A 22,372-nucleotide genomic window follows, 5' to 3' on the forward strand; every position below is an offset into this window, starting at 1 on the left:
TTTTTTTTTTTTTTTTTTTTTTTTTTTTTTGATGATGCTGGGAATTGAACCCAGGGCCTTCTGCATGCAAGGCAAGTACCCTACCAACTGAGCTATATCCCAAGCCCAATGTTCTGTTTCTTGATAGAGATGCTCAAATATGTTGACTTTGTGAAAACTTATCAAGATACACATTTACATATTTTTGACTCTCAGTTATGTTTCAAATAAAAATTTTAAAATCACAAAAAAGCCTTTGGCTAAGTTATATAACTTTGATAAATTTCTCTTAGAAATAAAAACGTTAATACCTAAATACATACATATAATTTCTGCAGTGCTTTTTATATTCATGAAACTGGAATTTAAATGCATATCAATAAAATAATGTTAACTAAATTATGGTATATTATAAAATATTATGCAACTATTTAAAGAAAATTATAGTCTAAGTACTGATATGAAAGTATATCCCTGATATTTAAGAGTAACATGAAAAATGTAATTTCATTTTTACAAAACAAAAATCTTCAACCTTTTATGTGTGTAGGTGGTGCTGGAGATGGAACCCAGGGCATCTTACCATGGGCCCTCATTGCTGCCTATCATTCTAGGAAAGTTTTATTTTCTTACTTTTCCCCTTTTTGTATTTTCTAGAGGAATTATTTCAGACTATCTCCGGGTAACCTGCTGTGGCTTAATGTGTCACCCCCAAAGTTCCTTTTTGAAACCTAATCCCAAAGCAATAGTGTTCAGAGATGTGGCCTTTAGAGGTGATTAGGTCATGAAGGCTCTGCCCATGTAAATGGACTAACGTCAATAATATGGGATTGCCGTAGTGAGTTTCTGACATAAAGGACAAATTAAGCCCCCTCTTGAGCTCTCTTCCCTTATGTGCTATCTTGCTCCTTCACCTTTCATCAGATGCAGCATGAAGGCCTTTGCTAGATGCTGGTGCCATGGTCTTGAACTTTCCAGTCTCCACAAACATGAGACACATAAATTTCTGTTCTTTATAAATTATCCAATCTCAGTTATTTCATTATATAGTAGCAGAAAATGGACTAAGAGCCAGCTACTGTGTATACACCTGTAATCCCAATGACTTGGGAAGCTAAGGCAGGTGGATAAGTTTGGGGCCAGCTTCAGGAATTTAGCGAGATCCTGTCTCAAACAAGAAATTTAAAAAGGGCTGGGGATGTAGCTCATTGGTACAGCACCTGAGCTTAATCCCCAGAATCTTCCCCATAAAAAAAGAAAGAAAATGGACTACGACATTAACCAAATTTACCCAACTCTTTCTTCATCATTTCCCAACAGATAATCAAGCATACCATTTGATAATAGAGAAGTCAGCTGAGAAAAAAAAACCCTCAGTGTCTTGTCATTCCACATGCCACACATTTATCTGCACCTGTATCTATTCCCCCAGTCTCTCCTTCCAAACAAATGCCCAGGATTCCATCCTCTCACTTCACAGGTCTTACATCTGAAATGTCCTACATTGCATAAATTCTCTCTTCTACTTTATTAATTTCAAATACACTTGCCCTTCCTAGTTTTTCCCAACTGAATTTAATCCAAAATTCAACTTCTCCCAAATCTGTTGTTCATGTGTTCTCTGAGGAAAACAGCAGTCATATTGCCAGTTATTCCTTCTCTTTCATATTCTATAATCAATCAAGTTCTATTTTCCCTCCTAAAAATATCAGATCCCATCTCCAATGTCCTTACTGCTATTCTATGGCTTCGTTATTGTAAAAATCCACTAATTTATGACCCACACTTGCCCTCCCCTTTCCATCTGAATGGAAAACCAAAGTAGATTCTTTATGATTTGGTCTCTATTATTTATTATCCTCTGTGCTAGTCAGCTTTTCATTGCCATGACAAATACCTGAGAAAAACAACTTACAGGAGTAAATATTTATTTTGCCTCACATTTTTAATATGTTTCAGTCCATGGCTGAATGGCTCCACACTTGAGGTGAGGCAGAAAAATATGGTGGAAGGACATGATGAAGGAGAGAGGCTCAGCTCATGGCAGCCAAGAAGCAGAAAAATAGAATGGGAGAAGGGGCCAGGGAGAAGAGAAACTCTTCTGGGCAGGCCTTCAATGACCTATTTCCTCCAACTAGTTCCCACTTCCCAGTAGGCCACCATTCAATTATCAAAGGATTAATACACTGATAAGGTCAAAGCCCTCATGATCCAATCATTTCTTAATAGCCCCACCTCTGAATACAGAAGACTTTGGAGGACATTACAAATCCAAACCTTAACACTGTCCTTAGTATTCTATGTTTTGTTCCAGTCATACAGGGAATTCCAGAAATTAAACATGCTCTCATCTCTGGACTTTTCCTCTACTCATCATTCCACCTCCCTACTGTATTTCTACACTAAGCTGGTTCCTACTAATCTTTGATTTAGCTTAACTATGCCTCTTCTAAAAAGTATTTCTCTCAGAATTAGGATTAGAACCCTCCTGGGTGTATTCCCCCATATAGTAGCACCAAAATGTACCTATAAACCACTTCCTCCTCCACTGGCCTTTCATCAACTTAAGGGAAGAAACTATCTTATTTATCACAGTGACTCAGCACTTAGCACAGGTATAGGATATAATAATTGTGCAATTAATACTTGAGTACCAAATGAATGGAATGTAAGCCATAAGCCAGTGCCTTTCCATGCCTTCTTAACTGTAAACAGATATTTACTGAAATGAGTTTTGATTCTATTATAGGCAAGCTAGGTAATTTCACAAAAACCTTCCTCCCACTGAGGACAAATAAAGTAGCTGGACAAAATACATAAATCAACTATTGAAAGCATCAGAGAACTAACAAGGCACAGAAATGTAAGCAAGGCAGTAAGAGATGATTCTTTGAAAAAACTAATAAAGATACAGACCTCTAACAAGATTAGAAATGAAAATAAAAAACAGGACATCACAGAAGTCACAGTAATGATTACCTTTGGATGGGACTGGGTAATAGTTGGAAAGCATTCATCAAAGGGTTGTTTTTTTTTTAAATGTAAACAAATATTTCTTAACTTGGGGGGCTATTACATGGATGTTTGCTTTGTGACAATTTATTAAGCTGTACACTTATCTTTTGTGCATTTTTCTGTTATAATTCCTAATTTTAAAAAGTTTTAAAAATGTAAAGACATAATTGGAAACACTTAAAATTTTTGCTATGATCACAAAGGTGGCTGTTATCAATAGGAATTATAGCCACAATGGTGGCTTTTATAAATAGGAATTAATGTATCTTACTTCTTTTTTAAAAACCTGCTTCAAATCAATGTACTCTTCATATTGCCTTATCTAAACCAGTCCTGTTAAGTTAGTAATACCTTCTTCTATATACTCAAGTTCAATTCAAAAGCAAATTCTAGTTATCAAGCACCTTTAAAAAAGAAACCCAGAAGTACCTTTCTTTACACAAATCATTTACAAAGTTCCAAAATGTTTCTTAGCATTTGTTTTAATTCAGTTTTCAACTTCGTAAACTATATTCAAGAGACCTCCCACTTCAGCATTACTGCACGTGTCTAAGATTTTTTATTCTACTTTTTTTTAGTCTCCGTCTCCCTTTTTTAAAACTTTATTCTAATTAGTTATACATGACAGTAGAATGCACTTTTGACACGTCATACATAAATAGGTATACTTTCTCATTCTTCTGGTTTTACATGATGTAGATCACACTGGTCAATTTGTCATATACGTACATAGGGTAACAATGTCTGATTCATTCCTACTATCCTTCCTATCCCCCCATAATGCTTCCCCTCCCTGAACTCACCACTACCTAATTCAAATTAACTCCATTCTTCCCTAGCTCCCCCTCCTTATTGTGAATTAGCACCCACATATCAGAGAAAATATTCAGCCTTTGTGTTTGGGGGATTGGCTTATTTTGCTTAGCATAATATTCTCCAGCTCCATCCATTTACTGGCAAATGTTATAATTTCATTCTTCTTTAAGGTTGATTAAATTCCATTGTGTATATATACCACATTTTCTTTATCCATTCATCTGTTGAAGGACACACAGGTTTAGCTACTATAGAGTTGCCATAAACACTGATGTGACTGTGTCACTGTAGTATGTTGATTTTAAGTCCTTTGGGTATAAACCAAGGAGTGGGATAGCTAGGTCAAACGGTGGTTCCATTCCAAGTTTTCTGAGGGATCTCCACACCACTTTCCATAATGGCTGTACTAATTTGCAGTCCCATCAGCAATGTATGAGTGTATCTTTTCCCCCACATCCTCACCAACCTTTATTGTTGCTTTTATTCTTGATAACTGCCATTCTGACTGGAGTAAGATGAAATCTGAGAGTAGTCTGTCTAAGCGAACTGTTGATAAAAATTTTCTGGTATTCTTGTTCATTTGGTTACTTTTATATAAAATTCTGATTGCCAGTTGCTCAGATAACAAATGACAAGGCACAATTCTTTAAAACATTAAGTTCCTAAACCTAAGGCAAAATCTTGAATGTACATCATTCAATTCTTTAATATCTTGAGGAACTCAGAGCTGCACATTTGGCATGCATTTTTATTCACTGCAGATTTATAAACGTGAATCAAATTTATGGTTAAAGAATCATTTTTTTAAAAAAGGTTTTAAAATTAAGAATTGGGCTTCTGATTACTTTCTACGCTTAATAAATACATACAATTAAACTCTTAAAAATTTTTGAAGATACTACATACAGGCTTATAGTCTAATCTAGTGTAGTACTGACTATAAGAAATAATAAACTATTTTTTGTGGGGAGGACTGTTTGGCAGGGTAATAGAAGAGTAAATGAAGAAATAAACACAACTTGAAAAACACTTTATTTTTCCTTCCAAACTTGGTGAAAACATATAATGAGATATAGCTATACTAAATAAAATTTATAGCAGTCCAATCAAAGACAAGAAAACATCACTTGAACTGATGCAATGTCTGTTTTTAAGACTGCTACAGCAAAAGTTCCTGGAGTTTCATAGCTTGTTAGTCATAAAGATAAGGTTGTCATTAAATTTTAAGTGTCTAAAATTTTTAAGTTATAATTTAAATATGGTGGGGTTTATCTTTATAAGGTCTATGACAATCACTCAAGGAAACAGCCAATTATCTTCAAATCATTAGAGAGATGACCCATTTTATAGAAAATGCCTAAAAAGATTAATAGAACATTTCTTAATTATTTGGTTGGCTAGATCATTAGAAAAATGTTATTTAAGTATTCTCAGAATATGAAAAAAATAGATAATCATATTAGTGTATCCCAAATGACAGTTTATATAAGATACTTTTTGTAGATAGGAATGTTTGGCAGGGGACAATGATACAAAAGAAAAATAAGAACCATGAAGTAAAAAGTTCAAACAACTTTATTCAATTTAAAGTTTCTGTTCTTTGAGAATATGTCCTTCCTTCATTTTGTCCCTGTATTCTTTTAGGGTACAAGAAGAACAGATAAATTTTATTTGATTTTCAATTTTCAATAGTTGGGATTGAACTCAAGGTGCTCTGTCACTGAGCTATACATACCCTAGCACTTTATAAAAATTCTGAGACAGGGTGTTCCTAAGTTGCCTTGAAATTGCAGTCCTCCTACCTTAGCCTCCTGAGTTGCTATGATTGCAGGCATGTGCCACCATGCCAGGCTAAATATTTATTTTTTTAAATGTTCTCACTTATAACAACTTGAACTTGTCAGATCTATACCAACACCTTACGATATATTTTTAAATTAAAGTTGCTTTTTATTTATAAAATAATCATCAAGCCCATAATTTTACAATGCATGCACAATACTGTTACACATATTTAAATTTAAAATTGACAAATTTGTTAACACACAAATTTATATTTCTGAAGAATTTTATTTTTTTATTTGTGCACTATAAGTACACACAACAGTGGGATTCACTGTGATACATTCTACCTAAGCTCAAAGCATAATTTGGTCAATTTCATTCCCCAGTATTTACACTATTTTTTTGAAATTAAACTTTGAAATTCAAGTCCAGTGTCTACTACTATACCTCACAACAGGCTAGTCTAGACTTTATGTCAGAATACTTTACCATAACTATAAAACAATGATAAAGTATTTAACCTCTGGGTACAATGTACTAGCAGTAATTAAAAATAATATTCCACATGCTCATGCAAAATTAAGTAGAAATATATATATATATTATATATATATTTTTATATATACACACATATATATTTTCCCAGTACCTAGTATAGAATCTGACATAGTATCATTTTGCTCAATCCATAATGAATAAATCTTAAGCCCTGTATTACATCTCTCAATAAAAAAGTAAAATTGGCTGAATATCTATGAACACAAGCTAATTAAAACTTGACAAAAAAAATGTTTTTTTCAAGTTAATGGTCTTCAAGGTGTATTTAAACTTCTGAAGGACATATTTAAAGTTATTTTTCTCTCTGTAGGATAAATGTCAACAAGAGCCAGGCACCAAGGCCTCTAACCCCAGTTACTCAGGAGTCTGAGGCAAGAAGCTCAAGGCCAGTTTAGGCAACTGTGACCCTGCTGTCTCAAAAGTTTTTGAGAGGCTGGGGTGTGGCTCAGTGGTAGAGTACTCCAGGGTTCAATCCCCAGTATCACAAAAATAAATAAATATATACATAAAAACAAAAAGTCAGCAAGAGAGGTTCTGTTTCCACTTAAAGACCTGTCATTTGCATGTGAGAATCCCTGGAATATAACCACATATTGAGTGACAAGTATTTTCTTCTTGAAGTACTTTTGTAATTTTAAGCAGTGCCAGGCAAATGAATCAAGTAGCTTGGCATTAATTTTAAAACAGTGCTTTGAAAAGACAGTTCAAATACTTTCAGTGATCAGTAAGTACAAATAAACTACTTGGGAATCAACAATACTTTCTGACTGAAAATGCTGCCCTTGGCCCAAAGACAGACATGATGAAAATTCACTGCAGAAGTGATTCCGACAAGTTGTATAATAATTAGTCCCTTGCATGTTACATGTACTGCTCTACTGTGAAAACTCAGCAAACTATATCTTTTTAAATAAAGTAGTTTAGTTTTTGAAATCTTAAAGTTATTCACTGAAGCATTAGTTGTGAAAGAAAAAAAAAATCTAGAGGCAATGTAAACGCATATCAATAAGGAAACAGTTAAATTCAACATACCCAATGTAAATTTGTGGACATTTTAAAAAAAGAAAACAAAAAAATGACAAATCTTTAAGGACAACAACTTCAATATTTTGGTTTTCAAAAAGCTATGCATGAAAATATTTGCATAATAAAATATTAAATAAAAAAAGTTCCAAACAAACAAGTATATATTATTTCATTTTAAAAAAAATAGGGGCTAGGTATGTAGCTTCTTGGTAGTAAAAGCACTTAGCATGTGTGAAGCCCTGGATTTGAGTTAGATCCCTAGTACCACAAAACAAACAAACACACAAACAAACACCTAAAACACAGTAGAAATAGTGGTGCAATAGGTATCTTGTGTAAACACAAAGAAAAAAAGATTTGAAAAGCTACCATAACATTGACTATATCTGAGGCTTGTCAATAGAATCAGCCATTTATTTTTTCCTTTTTGCACTTGCCCTTCTGTTACTCTGTTTTTTTTTCAACAGAAGACACTACTTTTGTAATTTTTTTGAAGACCAGTAGCATTTTTAAGATTAAGTAAGTGAATAAATCTAAGAAGTAAAGACATAAAAATTATTCAAACTTTGGACTATATAAGTAAATAATAAACATTAACAATATACAGACTTGGGGAAACCACGTAGGCTATAAATTCCTATTTTCCTATTTCAGACATTCATCCTTTATGATTTTTGCCATATTCAAATACTCTTAATAGTTCAGTCTAAATCAACTCACTTTTTAAAAAATTATATAAATTTATCCTCATCCTAAGCAATAATATTTATGCAATCAAAGCTTATAGTTCAAAGTATTTTTCCAAATACATTTTAAGATGTAGTCATGCATCGCTTAATGATGGAAATACATTCTGAGATCATTATGCTAACATCAGAGAATGTACTCACACAAACCCAGATAGTAAAGGTTAAACGCTCAATGTGGCCCCTTGATGCAATCAAGAGACAAAGTAAACACAGGATGTAAGGTACAAGCTGCTGCAACAGCAACATAGCATATTGTTTTACAATAAACTCTTCTTTCTTAATAAGTAGTACTCCTTAAAATAATGATAGGAAGTATAGAAAAGTAAGTATATAAACCAGTAGTATTTATTATCATTATTAAATATCCTCTACCATACATAATTTTGTGCGCTGTACTCTTATACAACTGTCAGCACAGGTTTGTTTATACTGGCGTAACCACAAACACATATAATGCATTGCCATATGACATGATGGATCCGATGTCACCAGAGATAGGAACTTTCTAGCTGCATTTATAATTGTATGAGACCACTGTTCTGTATGTACTTAACTATATTTTGCACTCCCTACCTGAATCCAAATAGATGGGATTAAATGAGATAGCATGACTAAAATGAATATAAGATTGATTCCTATTATATCTAAAATCATCTCTTAGGAAATCAGTCCACTCTACTGCCAGTACATATTACATATCAAATCAGTATTTACGAGTATACAAAAAATTCATTTCAAAAAGTAAGAAAATTTCTTAAAGGTTAAAAAAGTTATACTGCTTTATAAAAATACTTACATATTTAAAATACAATATCATGTATGTGTTTTTTCAGAGTTTTCCTATTTATCTGAGTTTTTATATTGTAACCACAACCAACTCATGCTAGTCAAATCCAGATGCATAAGCTAATCTGTTAAATAGTATCAAATGTTTATACAATTTATTTGGTAATAATGGCTTGTAGCCTGACTGGCTGACACCTTCAAAAGAATAAATGAAAGAACTGATCTAGAGGTGGCATGTACTGGTCCCTAAAACAGCTCTTCATATAGCAATTTTACTATCCATTATGCTGCTTTTCAGAGGCAGAGTCATATATGTGCAATTTAATATAACAAATGATGAATATCACTGATGAACACGTGCTTGCAAATCAATAAGTGAAATATTAGAAGCCCAATGGGAAAAAAAGGCATAGGACATCAGTAGGCATAGAATACAACTGGAAATGTGTAGAAACACAAATGGAAAATAAAATGTAAAAAAAATGTTTAAGGATATCACTAATAAATAAATGTTAAACTGTTATAACTTTTTCCTTGTGAAATTGGCAAAGATGAGGCTGGTTATGTGACTGTGCTTTGCATGAGACAGACCCTGGGTTTGATACCTAGCAAAGATGAAAATGGGGACACCTCAGCATTGGTAATAACATGAGCAAAGTATAACCTTTCTGGTGGATGCCCTAGCAGTATGTACACATAACGGTGCTTTCACGTTTATACTCAGCAATTTCATGTCTACAAAGTCATCCTAAAGAAATAATCCGACTCTGAATCTGAACTGAAAAAGTTATTCTCTTGAGACTATGAGTAGTTTTTAAAAAGTAGAAAAGAAAAAAAAAATATCTAACAAAAGGTTGGTTAAATACACAACAGTAACTCATCCATGCCTGAAAGACATTAAAAAGATAATGTAGGGGCTAAGGCATAGCATGGTGGCATGTTGAGAGCCACAGTTTAGTCAGAATTTTACGCCTGGCATTTTTGCCAGAGGGAATGGTTGAAATGTGACCCTGCTCTGGGATTAGGGCGGATCCTGCTGGGATTAGGGCAGATCCTGCTGGGATTAGGGCGGATCCTGCACCGGTGAGAGTTCTGGAATAAAGGTTGCTGTTTGAACCTACAAGGCTGTGTGTCCACTTGGTTATTTTGTGCTCAGTCAGACTGCAGCAGTGGCACAATGCTGGCCTAGCATGCACAAGGCCAAGGTTCTATCCCCACACCACAAAAAATAAATAATAATAATAAATAAAATATAAACAAATAGGGCTGGGAATATAGTTCAGTGATAGAGAATTTGCCTAGCATACATGAGGTCATGGGTTCAATCCCCAGTACTGCAAAATAAATGATAGTTTTAGTTCTGAAAATGAAAGCTGCTCCATATATAAGCTGTATCATAAAACACTGAATATAATCTCATTTTTCTAAATAAATGTGTTTAGACATATTCATTTAGGTCAAGGGATAGCAATATAGCTCAGTGATTGAGCATTTGCCTAGCAGGTGTGAAGCCCCAGGTTCAATCTCCAGCAACTAACAAACTCTCTCTCTCTCACTCACACACACACAGTCAAGAAGAGAGGCTGACAAATCTTTTTATGTGACAGATCAGTAAATAAATCTTTTAGGTTTGTGGGTGATATATATGGTCTGTCAAACTTGCTCCATTACCCTTATAATGGGAAAGCAGCCACAGACAATATGTAAATAAACATGAGTAACCAATTCTGATAAAACACTAAAATTTGAATTTCACACAATTACTATGTGTCACAAAATAGGCTTTAAAGGAATTTTTTTTTTTTCAATCACTTACAAATGAAAAAAAAAAAATGCTCATGGCTCTAGTTCATACAAAATGGGTCTCAGGCTACTTTAGGCCTCAAGCTATGGGAAGTCAACCCCATGTCTAGAATATACAGTAAAGCATCATCAATGGATATCTTTTGAAGATGGGATTACAGTGTCATTTTTTTTAATTACTTAATTTTGTGATTTCTATCAATAGAACAAAATAAAAAATCAAATATCTGAGTAATGAATAGAAATCAACATGTTGAACAGCAGTGATACAGCAAGACTGCCCAAGAAAACAAACTGTGGAAACTGAAGTTTATCAGTACTTCAGTATCTACTGTACTATGCTGTCTCCCCCCGCCCCGCTTTTTCAGGCTATTTGCTTTCTTCATTCCTTTCCTTATGTCCATAAATTCACCAGTTACCCACATCTATTTCTTTTATGTTCATCAATCACGTCAGCCCAATAATTCTTTCACATCTCAGGTAAAGTTATGTTTGACAGTGCCAGCTCAATAGCTTCCAATGAAATAACCTTGAACACTTCCATGTTCATTAAGTTAAACTCCTTAGACATGGACTCAAGCTCCTTCACAAGCAATCTGACCTTACTCTGAGAATTCTGAATCACTCTCTTATGGTAGGAATCCTAAACTTCAATTAATTAATTACTTTATTTATTTTTGGACTGGGAACTAAACCCCAGCAGTTCTTTACCACTGATCACACTATTTCCCCTGACCTTTCTATTTTTTTGAGACAGGGTCTCCCTAAGTTGGTGAAGTGGGCCTCAAACTTGGCACTCTTCCTGTTTCAGCCTCCCAAATTGGTGGGATTACAAGCAAATACCAAAGCACCCAGCCTAAACTTCAATTTAACAGGATTATTCTACTGTGCTCTGAATAAGCCACCTGTCTCTTGTAGTTCTTTATTCCTCTTATACTATTTACTTCCATAATAGCCATGTTCAACTAATGTAATATTGGGAAAATGAGGGATACAGATGAAATAACCACTATGAATACCCAGTATTTGCCATGTGCTAAAGAAATGGTAGGGATTATGCATTTATGTACATTTCCCCTATTTCTTTCCACTTTAATGGCAAGAATAAAAATACAATACTTGTATTTGTTAAACTATGTTTATGAACTTTATTAATAACCTCAAAGTTAATTGTATTAATCATTTACTGTTTAAAAAAAAACACACAAAAATACCTCTCAATATTGTTTTGTACTCACACTTCCAGGTTATTGTCCCACCTCCCATTACAGATTTGTTGCTCACAAGAAATAACATAAGTTTCATCAGTAACATCAGTTTCCTATTCAACTCTTAGGATATTGGGTTAAGGTTAAAGAGCAAAATTTTTGCAAGGAGAAAGCCCAAGAGTAGCCCTCCTGAATTCCAGCCCTCCCCTTTCAGTAGCATAATTTTTAGGCAAATTAACTTTTTCTCCTCAACTGTAAAATGAGGATAACTCCTACTTCATAAGACTTGTAAAAATTATACGAATTGGTGGAAACAATTGTACAGGGCTTCATACATAGTAAGAATTCCATAAACAGAAATTAGCAATATAATTATTACTGCTTAAAGCATAACGTTAATGCCTAGATTATTTGGTACCTTTGTTTCTGGTGATTTTGAGAATCTGAACACAGGATTGTGAAACCTGTAGTACATTCTTGTAGTACAACTAAATTAGCGGTGTTCATACTTTTTAATGTGTGCCTTATTTTACTCAACTTCTCTAAAAAGTAAATGGTTAGAGATAAAGTGTAACTATTGATCATGAAAAAAAAGCGAATACATAAAAGAGATGAAATTATATACGGCATATACATACTTCAAAACAACCCGGAGAGGGAACAAGAGTGGCCATAAATTAATAATTACTGAAAATGGGCGAGGCATACATTGAGTTCTTCATATTATTTGCTTAACTTTAGTCTGAAGATTTTCATAATTTCTTAAAACGCTCAAAGGCCTACTTCTCTAGGGCTTCATGCAAATTCTGGGCATGGTCAGGGAAATACATATTGGAAAGTCCTGGGAGGCAAACAGTGACACCGCAATGCAATCCAGGTGTAGCCGGTTAAACCTCCCAGGCAGAACCCCGGGTATGCTCCTCCCCTGGAGTCCGCGAGGCTGGCTCCACGAGGCCCGGGAGAGGGCACAACACGGAGGGGAAACGCCGCCTGGCGGCCAGCACGGAAACTGGGTTCCCAAGACCGTCAGGAGACGGGGGAGGGGCAGGAGACGTGGGATAGGTGGGTGGGTGAGCGAGTCCCAGTCCAGTGGGCGAGGCGACTTCTCTCAGCTCCACCGAAGCACCCGGCCCACCAAGGCTCTCGGCACCGCCCGCTGTCTAGGACATCACTGCCTCTCTTCGATCCTGGAGCAGACGCCCAGCCGGCCTATGAAGCCCGCCGGCCTCCCAGACCCGGGTTCCTTCAGCTCCTGCCCTGTTACCGCGGCGTCCCACCGCCGTCAACCCCTGGGCCGCCTCATTCCCCCCCCTTGCCAACCGTTTTTCCGAGTCCCCAGACTCACTTACCTCGGCCGCGCGGCAGCCAGCACCTTCTCCTGCTACTCCGGCTTTCAGATTGGCTGTCCCGGGACGTTGCTGTCAATCAGCCAATCCCCGCCCCGAGCCGGGATCAGGCTGACCAATTAACTGTTTGTTCCGGCTCGGAGGCGGGCTCAGGGAGCCGCGGGCGGAAGGTGTGGCTACCACCTCCAGCGCCGGCAGCCACCTTTCCCCGTCGGTGTGCGCACGCGCGGGAGTCCGTGATGGGCGTGTGCTTTCGCCAGGCCTTGGCTTTGTGTCTTCACTGCTCCGCCCTGGGAAGTACTTTTGTTTGTAAACGTCATGCTCTAGGTGTGTAGGAAGACCCACATTCTAAAGGTAACCGCAAGTGTGTATTATGCTGTGAGTCAATCCTAACCTGTGTTGCACTTTTCGTCCCATGCTGTGGGGACTTGGTTTCACCCGGCAGATCTTTATACTGCGGACCTCACGTCCGGGGTGCCTTTCTGTTTGGGAGGAGTAGGAGAGGGGGTTCGCCAAAGTGAATGAAGATTTTTACAGTACTTCCTTCAGGTCCAGTGTCTATGTAGTATGGCTCATTGGGGTACATGGTTCTTAAATACCTAATCTTGTCCTAAAAATATGATCCTTCAGCAAGGAAATGTGTTTAGGAGTGATAAAACATTAACATGTAGAAGACGACTATCTGTATTTCTTTTTGGCTTTTCAAGAGGCTGTTGCTGATTGGCTGTCTCTCTTACCCTCCCATTGCAGTTGATCCAGGAGGTTACTGGGTAGGTGCTTGAGCTCAGAAGTTCTTGCCCTAAGTGATTCAAGTCTTCCTACCCAAGGAATTCCCTCCTTCAGCATGAACTTTAAAACATTTACTCAACAAGGGCTTATTGGGAGCCTATTATGACAGTACAAATATATTTAAAAAACAAAAATCCTTGAACCATGCCTAGAGTGAGGCTACAGGGTAATTTGGAGATAAAAACACAAATTTAAGAAATGTGATCACATGTTATGATGGAAGTACAAAGGGTCCTAGGAGACTCGTCTGAGCTTACTGGTGGCTTAAGGAACATTTCAGGAAGTAGTGGATGCTTGATTTGAGGCTTACTGAAAAAGCAAGAGCTGAGCTGAATGAATGGGGGGTGCAATAGACAGTCGTGTTTCTGGCAAAGGACACTTGTTTCTTCTGAGATACTTCTAAGGTGGATTTACTGCTAAGTTAATGCATGTGCTTCAGGGCCCTGACTTTCATTTGCTCTTTCCATGGCCCAAAGGGGGACCTTGGTACCAAGTTCACATGGTCATATGTTGTCTTTACTTTTTTTTTTTTTTTTTTTTTTTGAGACAGAGTCTCACAGAGCTGCTTAGGGCCTTGCTAAATTGCTGAGGCTGGCCTCAAATTTGTGATTCTTCTACCTCAGCCTCCTGAGGCTCTGGGATTACAGGCATGTACCACCATGACCAGCTTGTCTTGTACTTTAAAAAGAATGTGTCCAAATAAAGTCCAGTTAACACCTGTTTTTCCTTTCCAGCTTCCCTTCTTTCACACTTCCCTTTGTCTTAAGTGCCCTTGGAGTGGCCCTGAACATTTTTGGAATCTGGACCACTTCGCCATAAGTTATTGCTGTCTCTCCCAATAATGGAATGACTTTTAGGAATTCTCCTAGTCTAGCTGTATACCATCTCACTCAATGCTGGGATACAAATGGACTGTCATAGTTGTTTGACACTGAAAGTATGTGGCTAGTGAAGGAAAAAAGAGGGTTTGAAATGTGTTGAGCTAGAAGCTAATGTATGGGAAAATCTTCCAGTCATCACACTTAAAGTTACAAACAGGATACTTTGCCTTTTGTTTTTAGTAAACTTATTTTAGATTCGCAGAAAAATCGCAAAAAGAGTGGATGAAATTCCTTTGTACCCCTCATCTATTTTCCTTTAATGTTAGCATCTTATATTACTGGAATACATTTATAAAATGAAGCAACCAGCATTGGTACATTATTATGGACTATACTGCACACTTTATTTAGATTCTACTAATGTCCTTTTTCTCTTTCAGGATCATATCCGAGATGTCACATTTCATTTAGTCATCATGTGTCCTTAGTCTCCTCTGGTTTGTGAAAATTTCTTACTTTTTTGTTTTTCATGACCTTGATATAGCTATGACAGGTTTGGGTATCTGCTCAGATATTTTGTAAAATGTCCCACAGTTTGAGTTGCCTGATACTTTGCACATAATTGGACTGTGATTATAGGGTTTGAGGAAAATATAGTGAGATGCTTGTTTCATCATATAATATTAGCATAGTTTAATAATGATATTAACTTTTATCATCTGATCAGCATCGTGTTTGCTAGTTTCTCCACTATAAAGTTGCGTTTTTTCCCCTTTCCATATTCTTGCCCTTGACAGCAAGTCACTAAATCCTGCCCACTGTCAAGGAAGTATAGGATTAAGCTTCGACTCCTGAAGGGTAATATCTATACATTATTTGGAATTCCTCTATAAGGAAGATTTGTCTCTTCTTCCCATTTATTTATACTCAGTCATTTACTATAGCTTCTTATACGTTTATTTATATGTCATTTTATATTTATACTATGATTTTTATTTGTTGCTCAAATTGTTCCAGATTTGGCTACTGGAAACTCTTTTAGGTTGTCTTGTGTGTCCTTTTTGTCTTTTGATTACCTCCTTTTTTCTAGATCTACAGGATGCTCCAGGCTCATATTGTATATTTCTGTCCCCATCCTAGAATCAGCCATTTTTCCAAGGAGCCCTAGAATGGTCTTTAAAACTAAGATCTCAGTACTGAGTGTGCTTATTGCTACTGGAGAATCTTTGAATCTAGCCTTTGTTAGAGCTGGTAAATATTGTTACCACCATGTTTTTTTCTTTAAATTCTTCATTTACAACTCTGTGATAGGCAGCCTATAAGGTGTCCCCATTAAGCCTTACCTCTTGGTAGTCACACTTTTGTGTGTTTTCCTCCTTTTGAGCATAGAGTGGACCTACTGACTTGCTTCTAATGACTTGAATATAGCAAGAATCAGAGGATGTGATTTATTAAGTTACAAAATGACTGTGGCTTCCATCTTGCTTGCTTGCTTTTGGTTCTTCTTTCCTTCCTCTGAGGGAAACCAATGACATATATGAGCTTCACTAAGGAGAGGCCCACATGGCAAAAAACTGAGGGAGGACTGTGGCCAACGGCCAGTAATGAACCTCCAGTCATCAGCTTGTGGGAAACTAAATCCTGCTAAAAGCCATGGAACTTGAACTTGGAAGGAGATCCTCTCTCTCTGGAGTCTTGAATTGACTGGAACCCGAGCTGGCAACTTGATTGCAGCCTTGTGAGAGAGGCAGACATTCAGCTAAGCTGCACATGGACTTCTGATGCACAGAAACTGAGAGAAAATAATTGAATATTATGTTGAGCTGATAAGTTGCATGGCAATTTGTTAGGAAGCAATAGATAACTATACAATTTTGGTCTCTTCCACAAGATCAGTGGAGCTATTTAAAATATATATGCCCAAGTCCCTACTTAGAATCTTAGGTGATTGTTCTGCATAGCTAAGTTTGAAAACAAATATAGATACAGGGCAATCCATTTGAGAATATTAGAAAAAAAATGGACTTTTGTTTTCTTTTTAATGTATTTGATCCTGGAGTTTTTGACCCAGATTAATGACTCAGCTTTCTTGACAGAATCAAGAAAACCGAAACTTTATCTGCTTTGGAGTATTTACTGAATAAAAGGAAAAAGTGCCAGAGCTCTCTAACTTACTGTGTGGCCTTGAAAAAGTTCCTTGATTTCTCTATATCTTCAGATTCCCAGAAAAATAAGACTGTAATACCATTTTTAAGGAAAGAGATTTATTCATTTTTAGGTATATTATGCAATAGAAAGTGACCAAACTCTGAGCTTCCTTCCACGTAGAGATTTAATCCCTCTAATCCATATTGGTAGACAGATGTTATATTTTGTTGTGGAAAGAATGTGGACTTTGGAGTCAGACTGATTTCAAAATATGTCCCATGCCACTGGCTAGCTGTATGTATCCTTGGGCAAGACAGCCTCCCTGGGTCTCCTTTTCCTAACCTGCACAGTGAACTTTCTCAGAGTATTCTTGAAAACCTATTGTGTAACATTTGTCAGATGCCAAGGATAATTCACCATGGAGGACATATAATCAACTCGTCCAGTTATGATCCACTGGTTAGTAAAGTAGGGAACAGTCAAAGGTCCACAACAGCCTGTTTCTCATAATAGGTTTAATGGCAACCTCATTTGATGAAGAGAGGTTGTAGCTTGGTGGTACTTTGCCCCTGTGTTAATTCCCCACCCCACCCCCCCGCCAGCTTTGAATACTTCTATGTAAAAAATATAACACACTGAAATGGGGCTTGAATACCTACATTAGAATTCAGGCAAACCTTGATAGCAAAATATCATTGTGTAGAGTAATGACGTGCCCACAGAGGTTTTAAGACAAGTTGAGGTTGGATGTGTGTGGGAGAGGTTGGACTACTGATCCAGTCCAGTCTAGGCCAATTGTGAAAACCAACATTATCTCACTGGAGATTAGAGTCAGGGATATAGACAGTGCCCATTGACTACAAAGCTCCTTTAATCACAATAATAGGCAGAAATTATTGATAGGTGATAAGATTTTAATCTTCTTTAGTCATATAAAGCTCAATTAAAAGAATATTTTTACTGTGCCTAGTGACAAGTTGTTAAGCAATTTTAATTTTGTCATATAATTTTGGTTGTTCTAAAAAGAATATTTTATTCTTCTCTTTATTGTCTTATGAAGTAACAGAAAAGTTCCGTATTCAAATGTGTCAAGAGACCACAACCTTTCAGAAATTGTGACATTCCTTGTTATAAATCTAGCCCTTGATCTGGACACAGCAGCACATGCCTGTAATTCCAGAGACTGGAGAGGCTGAGACAGGAGGATCAGAAGTTTGAGGCCAGCCTCAGCAAGTTAGGAGGCCCTAAACAACTTGGTGAGATCCTGTCTCAAAATAAAAAAGGACTGTGGTTATGGCGCAGTGATTAAGTGCCCCTGTGTTCAATCCCCAGGATCCATAAATAAATAAATAAATGCATGAATGAATAAATCCAGCCCTTGGGATTGATCTGACTTATAAGGCTCTTTTTTATGTTTTGTTTTGAAATTTGTGGTTATGAAAATGTCACATATACACAAAAATATAGTACTAGGAATCCTCTTGTATTCATCAGCCAGTGTACAGCTACATCTCATATAACTACAAGCTTTCCCCTCCTCTGATTTTTCCTTTCCTTCCTCCCTTTTTCTGGGATGGAACACAGGGGCAAAGTACCACCAACCTACATATCCAACCCTTTTTATTTTTTGAGACAAGGTTCTTATTAAATTGCCAAGGCTGGCCTCAAACTTTGTGATCTTCTGGCTTCAGCGTCCTGAGTCACTGGAATTACAGGTGAGTGCTACCACACCTAGTTGCTCCTCTTATTCTTTTGAAACTCATCTCAGGTCATTCCATTCATAAATATTTCACTGTATATCACTAAAAGATAAATAGTTTTTTTAAGAATATAACTATAATACCATTGTTACATCTAAAACATTAATTAGTTCCTAATATTAAATAAGTGTTCAAATTTACCTTCATGTCTTTTTTTGTTTTTTACAGTTTATCTAGATGGTTTATTTGAATCCACATCCAAAAAGAGCCACATGTTACTTTTGCGGGTATGTCTCTTGAATGTATTTCAATCTACAGTTTCTCCTTCCTGCTTGTTTATTTAGAAACACCTGCCAGGCTCAGTGGCACAAGCCTGTAATCCCAGCAACCAGTTAGGCTGAGGTAGGAAGATTACAAATTCAAGGCTAGTCTCAGCAATTTAGTGAGGCCTTAAACAACTTAGCAAGATCCTGTCTCAAAATAAAGAAAAATGCTGGGGATGTAGCCCACTGGTAAAGTACTCCTGGGTTCTGTCCCCACGACTCATGCCCCCCCACCCCCGCAAAAAAAAAAAGGAGGAGGAGGAGGGGGAAGAGGAGACTTGCAATGGAACTGTTAAAACACTCTTCTGCCTTATAACCTAACTCACAGTTTCGTTTTGTTTTTGTTTTTGTTTTGGTACTAGAGATTGAAACCCAGAGGTGCTGAACCCCTGAAACATATCCCCAGCCCTTTTTATATTTTATTTTGAGATAGAGCTCACTAAGTTGCCCAGGCTGGCCCTGCACTTGGAATCCCCCTACCTCAGCCTCCCAAATTGCTGGGATTACAGGTGTATTCCACAACACTGCTTTAGATTCTTGTGGTCACAATTATTGGGTTAAAAGGTTATTTATAAGAATAGGTTTTTCTTTGTTGTTTAAGTGCTGGAATAATTTACATTTTGTAGAAATATATGAAGAGTTTTCTACCAGTAACATTGTATAATTTTGATTTTTGCCAGCCTGATGAGGTTTAAGGGATTATTCACATTGTTATGTTAATCTGCATTCTCTTATTATAAGTGAGTTTACATGGTTTTTTTTCAGTTTATTGACCACATAGATTTTCTCTTTATTAAATGCCTATTTATGTTCTTTGCCCAGTTTCTATAGAATTGCTTATTCCCTGCTCTTCATTAACCTCTGTCTGCTCACTAGGTTGCACATTTACCCCCAAACTTATTGTGTATTAATATCACCTTATATTTTTTATCCTACTAAAAATTGCTTTTTCTTTGGTAGTGTTAGGGTTTGAACCCTGGGGCCTTGAGCTTGCTAGACAAGCACTTTATCACTGAGCTGTATCCCTGGATTCCAAAATTGCTTTTCAAAACAAGTCAAATATGTTATTTTATTAACTTCTTAGTTTCTGGTCTTGTTTAAGTTTCTCTGTATCTCTAGGTTATATATGTAGTTTCCAAGATTTGAGGTTTTAATACATCTGGAATTAATCTTTTGGTAAATGATGAAATATATAGGCCCAATTTCATTTTCATACAGATGGATAGCAAAAGATTCCATTCATAATTATTTATTATTCTTTTAAATTTTATCTTTGTCATGTTTTAAAATGTACATTTGATAGTTCATGTACAAAATTTATGAATAAATATACGTCAAAAGTTTGTGTTCAAAAATTTGTTTATTGTTGTTGTTTTTAAACTGAAAAGGGTTTTTTATCAAAAAGTTTCAGAAAACACTACTCCCTGTGCTCCTTAGACTCTGAACTTTTTAGAGGGCAAGGATTATGTTCTTCCATATCTTTAAATCCATAGCTAAGACTATTTCTGACACAATATACATGTTCAAAAAATGACTGTCAAATGATTGAGTGAATAAAATAGCCACTATCTGAATCATGTATCTTAAGCAACACAGCTATTAGGAAACTTGACATTCCAGCTGTGTCCTGTGGTAAGATACCCAAGGTGAAGAAAAAGTGATGATTCATAATGGTAAGTAATATAACTTCCTTGGTGTCAAGTTCAGACACTTTTAGAATGGGATGTGAGTTCTTAAAACCTTGAAAGATTTCCCTGAGGCTTGTAATCCATAGGTGCTTAGGAAAGTGGTAATTATCTTTTTGTGGATGCATCTTGTGCTTTTTAATGCTAGTCATCATTTCTTTGTCATGACAGTTTGCAGGAAGAATTGGTCTTAATGGCAGAAGAATTATTATATTTTAGACTGTAGGAACTTCCAAATGACAAAGACTATGGAACATATATTCTGGACAGTGTCAAAAAATTCCTGCCATTAATTACTAGTTGGGAAAATGCTATATGGCTTTTCCCTTCCTAATACAAAAATTAACCTTAGTATAAATAGCAAGTTTAATTTCCTAGACTATTGAGTTGTTTTTATAACAATACTGTACAAAACTTCATTTACTCAACCAGATGGGGTATGTTTAACCTGGTTATGCTCTTTGGACTTAGTATTATTTGCTGCTGCTTTTTTTTTTTTTTTTTTTTTTTTTGCAATTTTATGCACTTACACCCCACCCCATTTCTTTTTTAAATTCCAGCAGTTGATTGATTATTACAACCGGTATACCATTGGACATTCTGCATCATCTTTTTTTTTTCTTTATAATTTAGACTCAGTGCTTCCCCACCACCACTCCAACTCCCTCGTGGCTTTGGGGAAAAGAAACCAAGCCAGACACCTACTCCACCACCCCTTCATGCAGGCAGTGATCCAGAGATGCTGAACAGCTGATCCACATCCCCAGGTTTTTTTTTAGTTTTTGAGACAGGGTCTCACTAAATTGCTGAGGCTGGCTTTGAACTACCATCCTCCTGCCTCAGCGTCCAGAGTGGCTGGGATTACAGGAGAGTGCTACCATGGCTGGCCAGGCTTGTTTTTGCTATAGGTCAAATGTTGTGAAAAAGAATAGTATGGCTTTATTTTGCTCCTATTTTCTTCTTGCGTTTATTACAAGAGGATAATCAAAAACAAGGAACACATGGCACAAGTAACCATTTGGTTTTTAAATTTCCTTACAAAGTACAGAAGATATTAGCCCATAAGAGGCCTCTCAAATATAAGCTACATAGCAGAATCAAATTGTAAAAGAGGGAATCCAAAATCCTGTTGTTGGGTAGTAGCTAGCAACAAGCAGTGAAATGCAGGCAAGGTCACTAGTATTCTTTAAATTATTTTAGGGTCCTACTTTAAACTACTTCCAAAGTAGACAAGAAAGCAAAGGGTGGTAGTTAATTTGTGGAAAATAAACAGAAGCAAGGGAACTAGTTGAAAATTGTGTCAAGGAAGGATTAATGGGACTAACTCTTGTTAGGGTCCATTGATGTTGATGTAAAGCTAGGAATTATGGCCATAAGTGTCTCCAATTGTCTGGGAAGGAAGATTCCTTTAGTAGTGCAGTTACACTAAGGTAATGCCTGACCAGCACCTGATCCCAGTGCCCCCATTAACTTGGGTTTGACTTGTAGATGAAGCCACAAAACCCCCCTCCCCAAATAGGATTAATCCCATGACAGTTCCAGAGAGGAACACCTAAGGTCAAAAACTGCACTGTGCAACGTGAAGGAGGAGTTGAACACTTGGTTAGCAGAGAGTAGAGAAGGTGGTCCCCAATTCTCTTGGTAAATATCAAAGAGTAATAAATAAAATTGGGGCCAACAATGTCTTATTTGTCGTCCTCTACTTGGAGACGACCCACTTTCCAACTTGAGAGTGCTTCTTGCTAAGCCTCACATTCACTTCTAATAAAGTTGTCTTGCATGACTTGATGTCTGATTTTAAATCTTTCCTTAGAACACAAGAACCGAGGTTTGGA

General features: G+C 36.6%; 2 protein-coding genes across 2 annotated transcripts in view; one reads left to right on the forward strand and one right to left on the reverse strand.

Moving 5' to 3' along the window:
• Mtfr1 (mitochondrial fission regulator 1) overlaps nucleotides 1-940 on the reverse strand; it is a 39,961-nt gene extending 39,021 nt beyond the window's left edge. Inside the window, exon 1 of the mRNA XM_048782843.1 lies at nucleotides 894-940. Within this exon, the coding sequence (XP_048638800.1) occupies nucleotides 894-940 (47 nt within the window). The remainder of the gene's footprint in view (nucleotides 1-893) is intronic.
• A 17,855-nt stretch (nucleotides 941-18,795) lies between these two features.
• Armc1 (armadillo repeat containing 1) overlaps nucleotides 18,796-22,372 on the forward strand; it is a 29,588-nt gene continuing 26,011 nt past the window's right edge. The window contains exon 1 of the mRNA XM_048783005.1: nucleotides 18,796-18,816. The gene's annotated coding sequence lies outside the window, so the exon portion shown is untranslated. The remainder of the gene's footprint in view (nucleotides 18,817-22,372) is intronic.

The sequence above is a fragment of the Marmota marmota genome, unplaced genomic scaffold, assembly GCF_001458135.2.
Source record: "Marmota marmota marmota unplaced genomic scaffold, marMar, whole genome shotgun sequence".
Taxonomy (NCBI): Eukaryota; Metazoa; Chordata; class Mammalia; order Rodentia; family Sciuridae; genus Marmota; species Marmota marmota.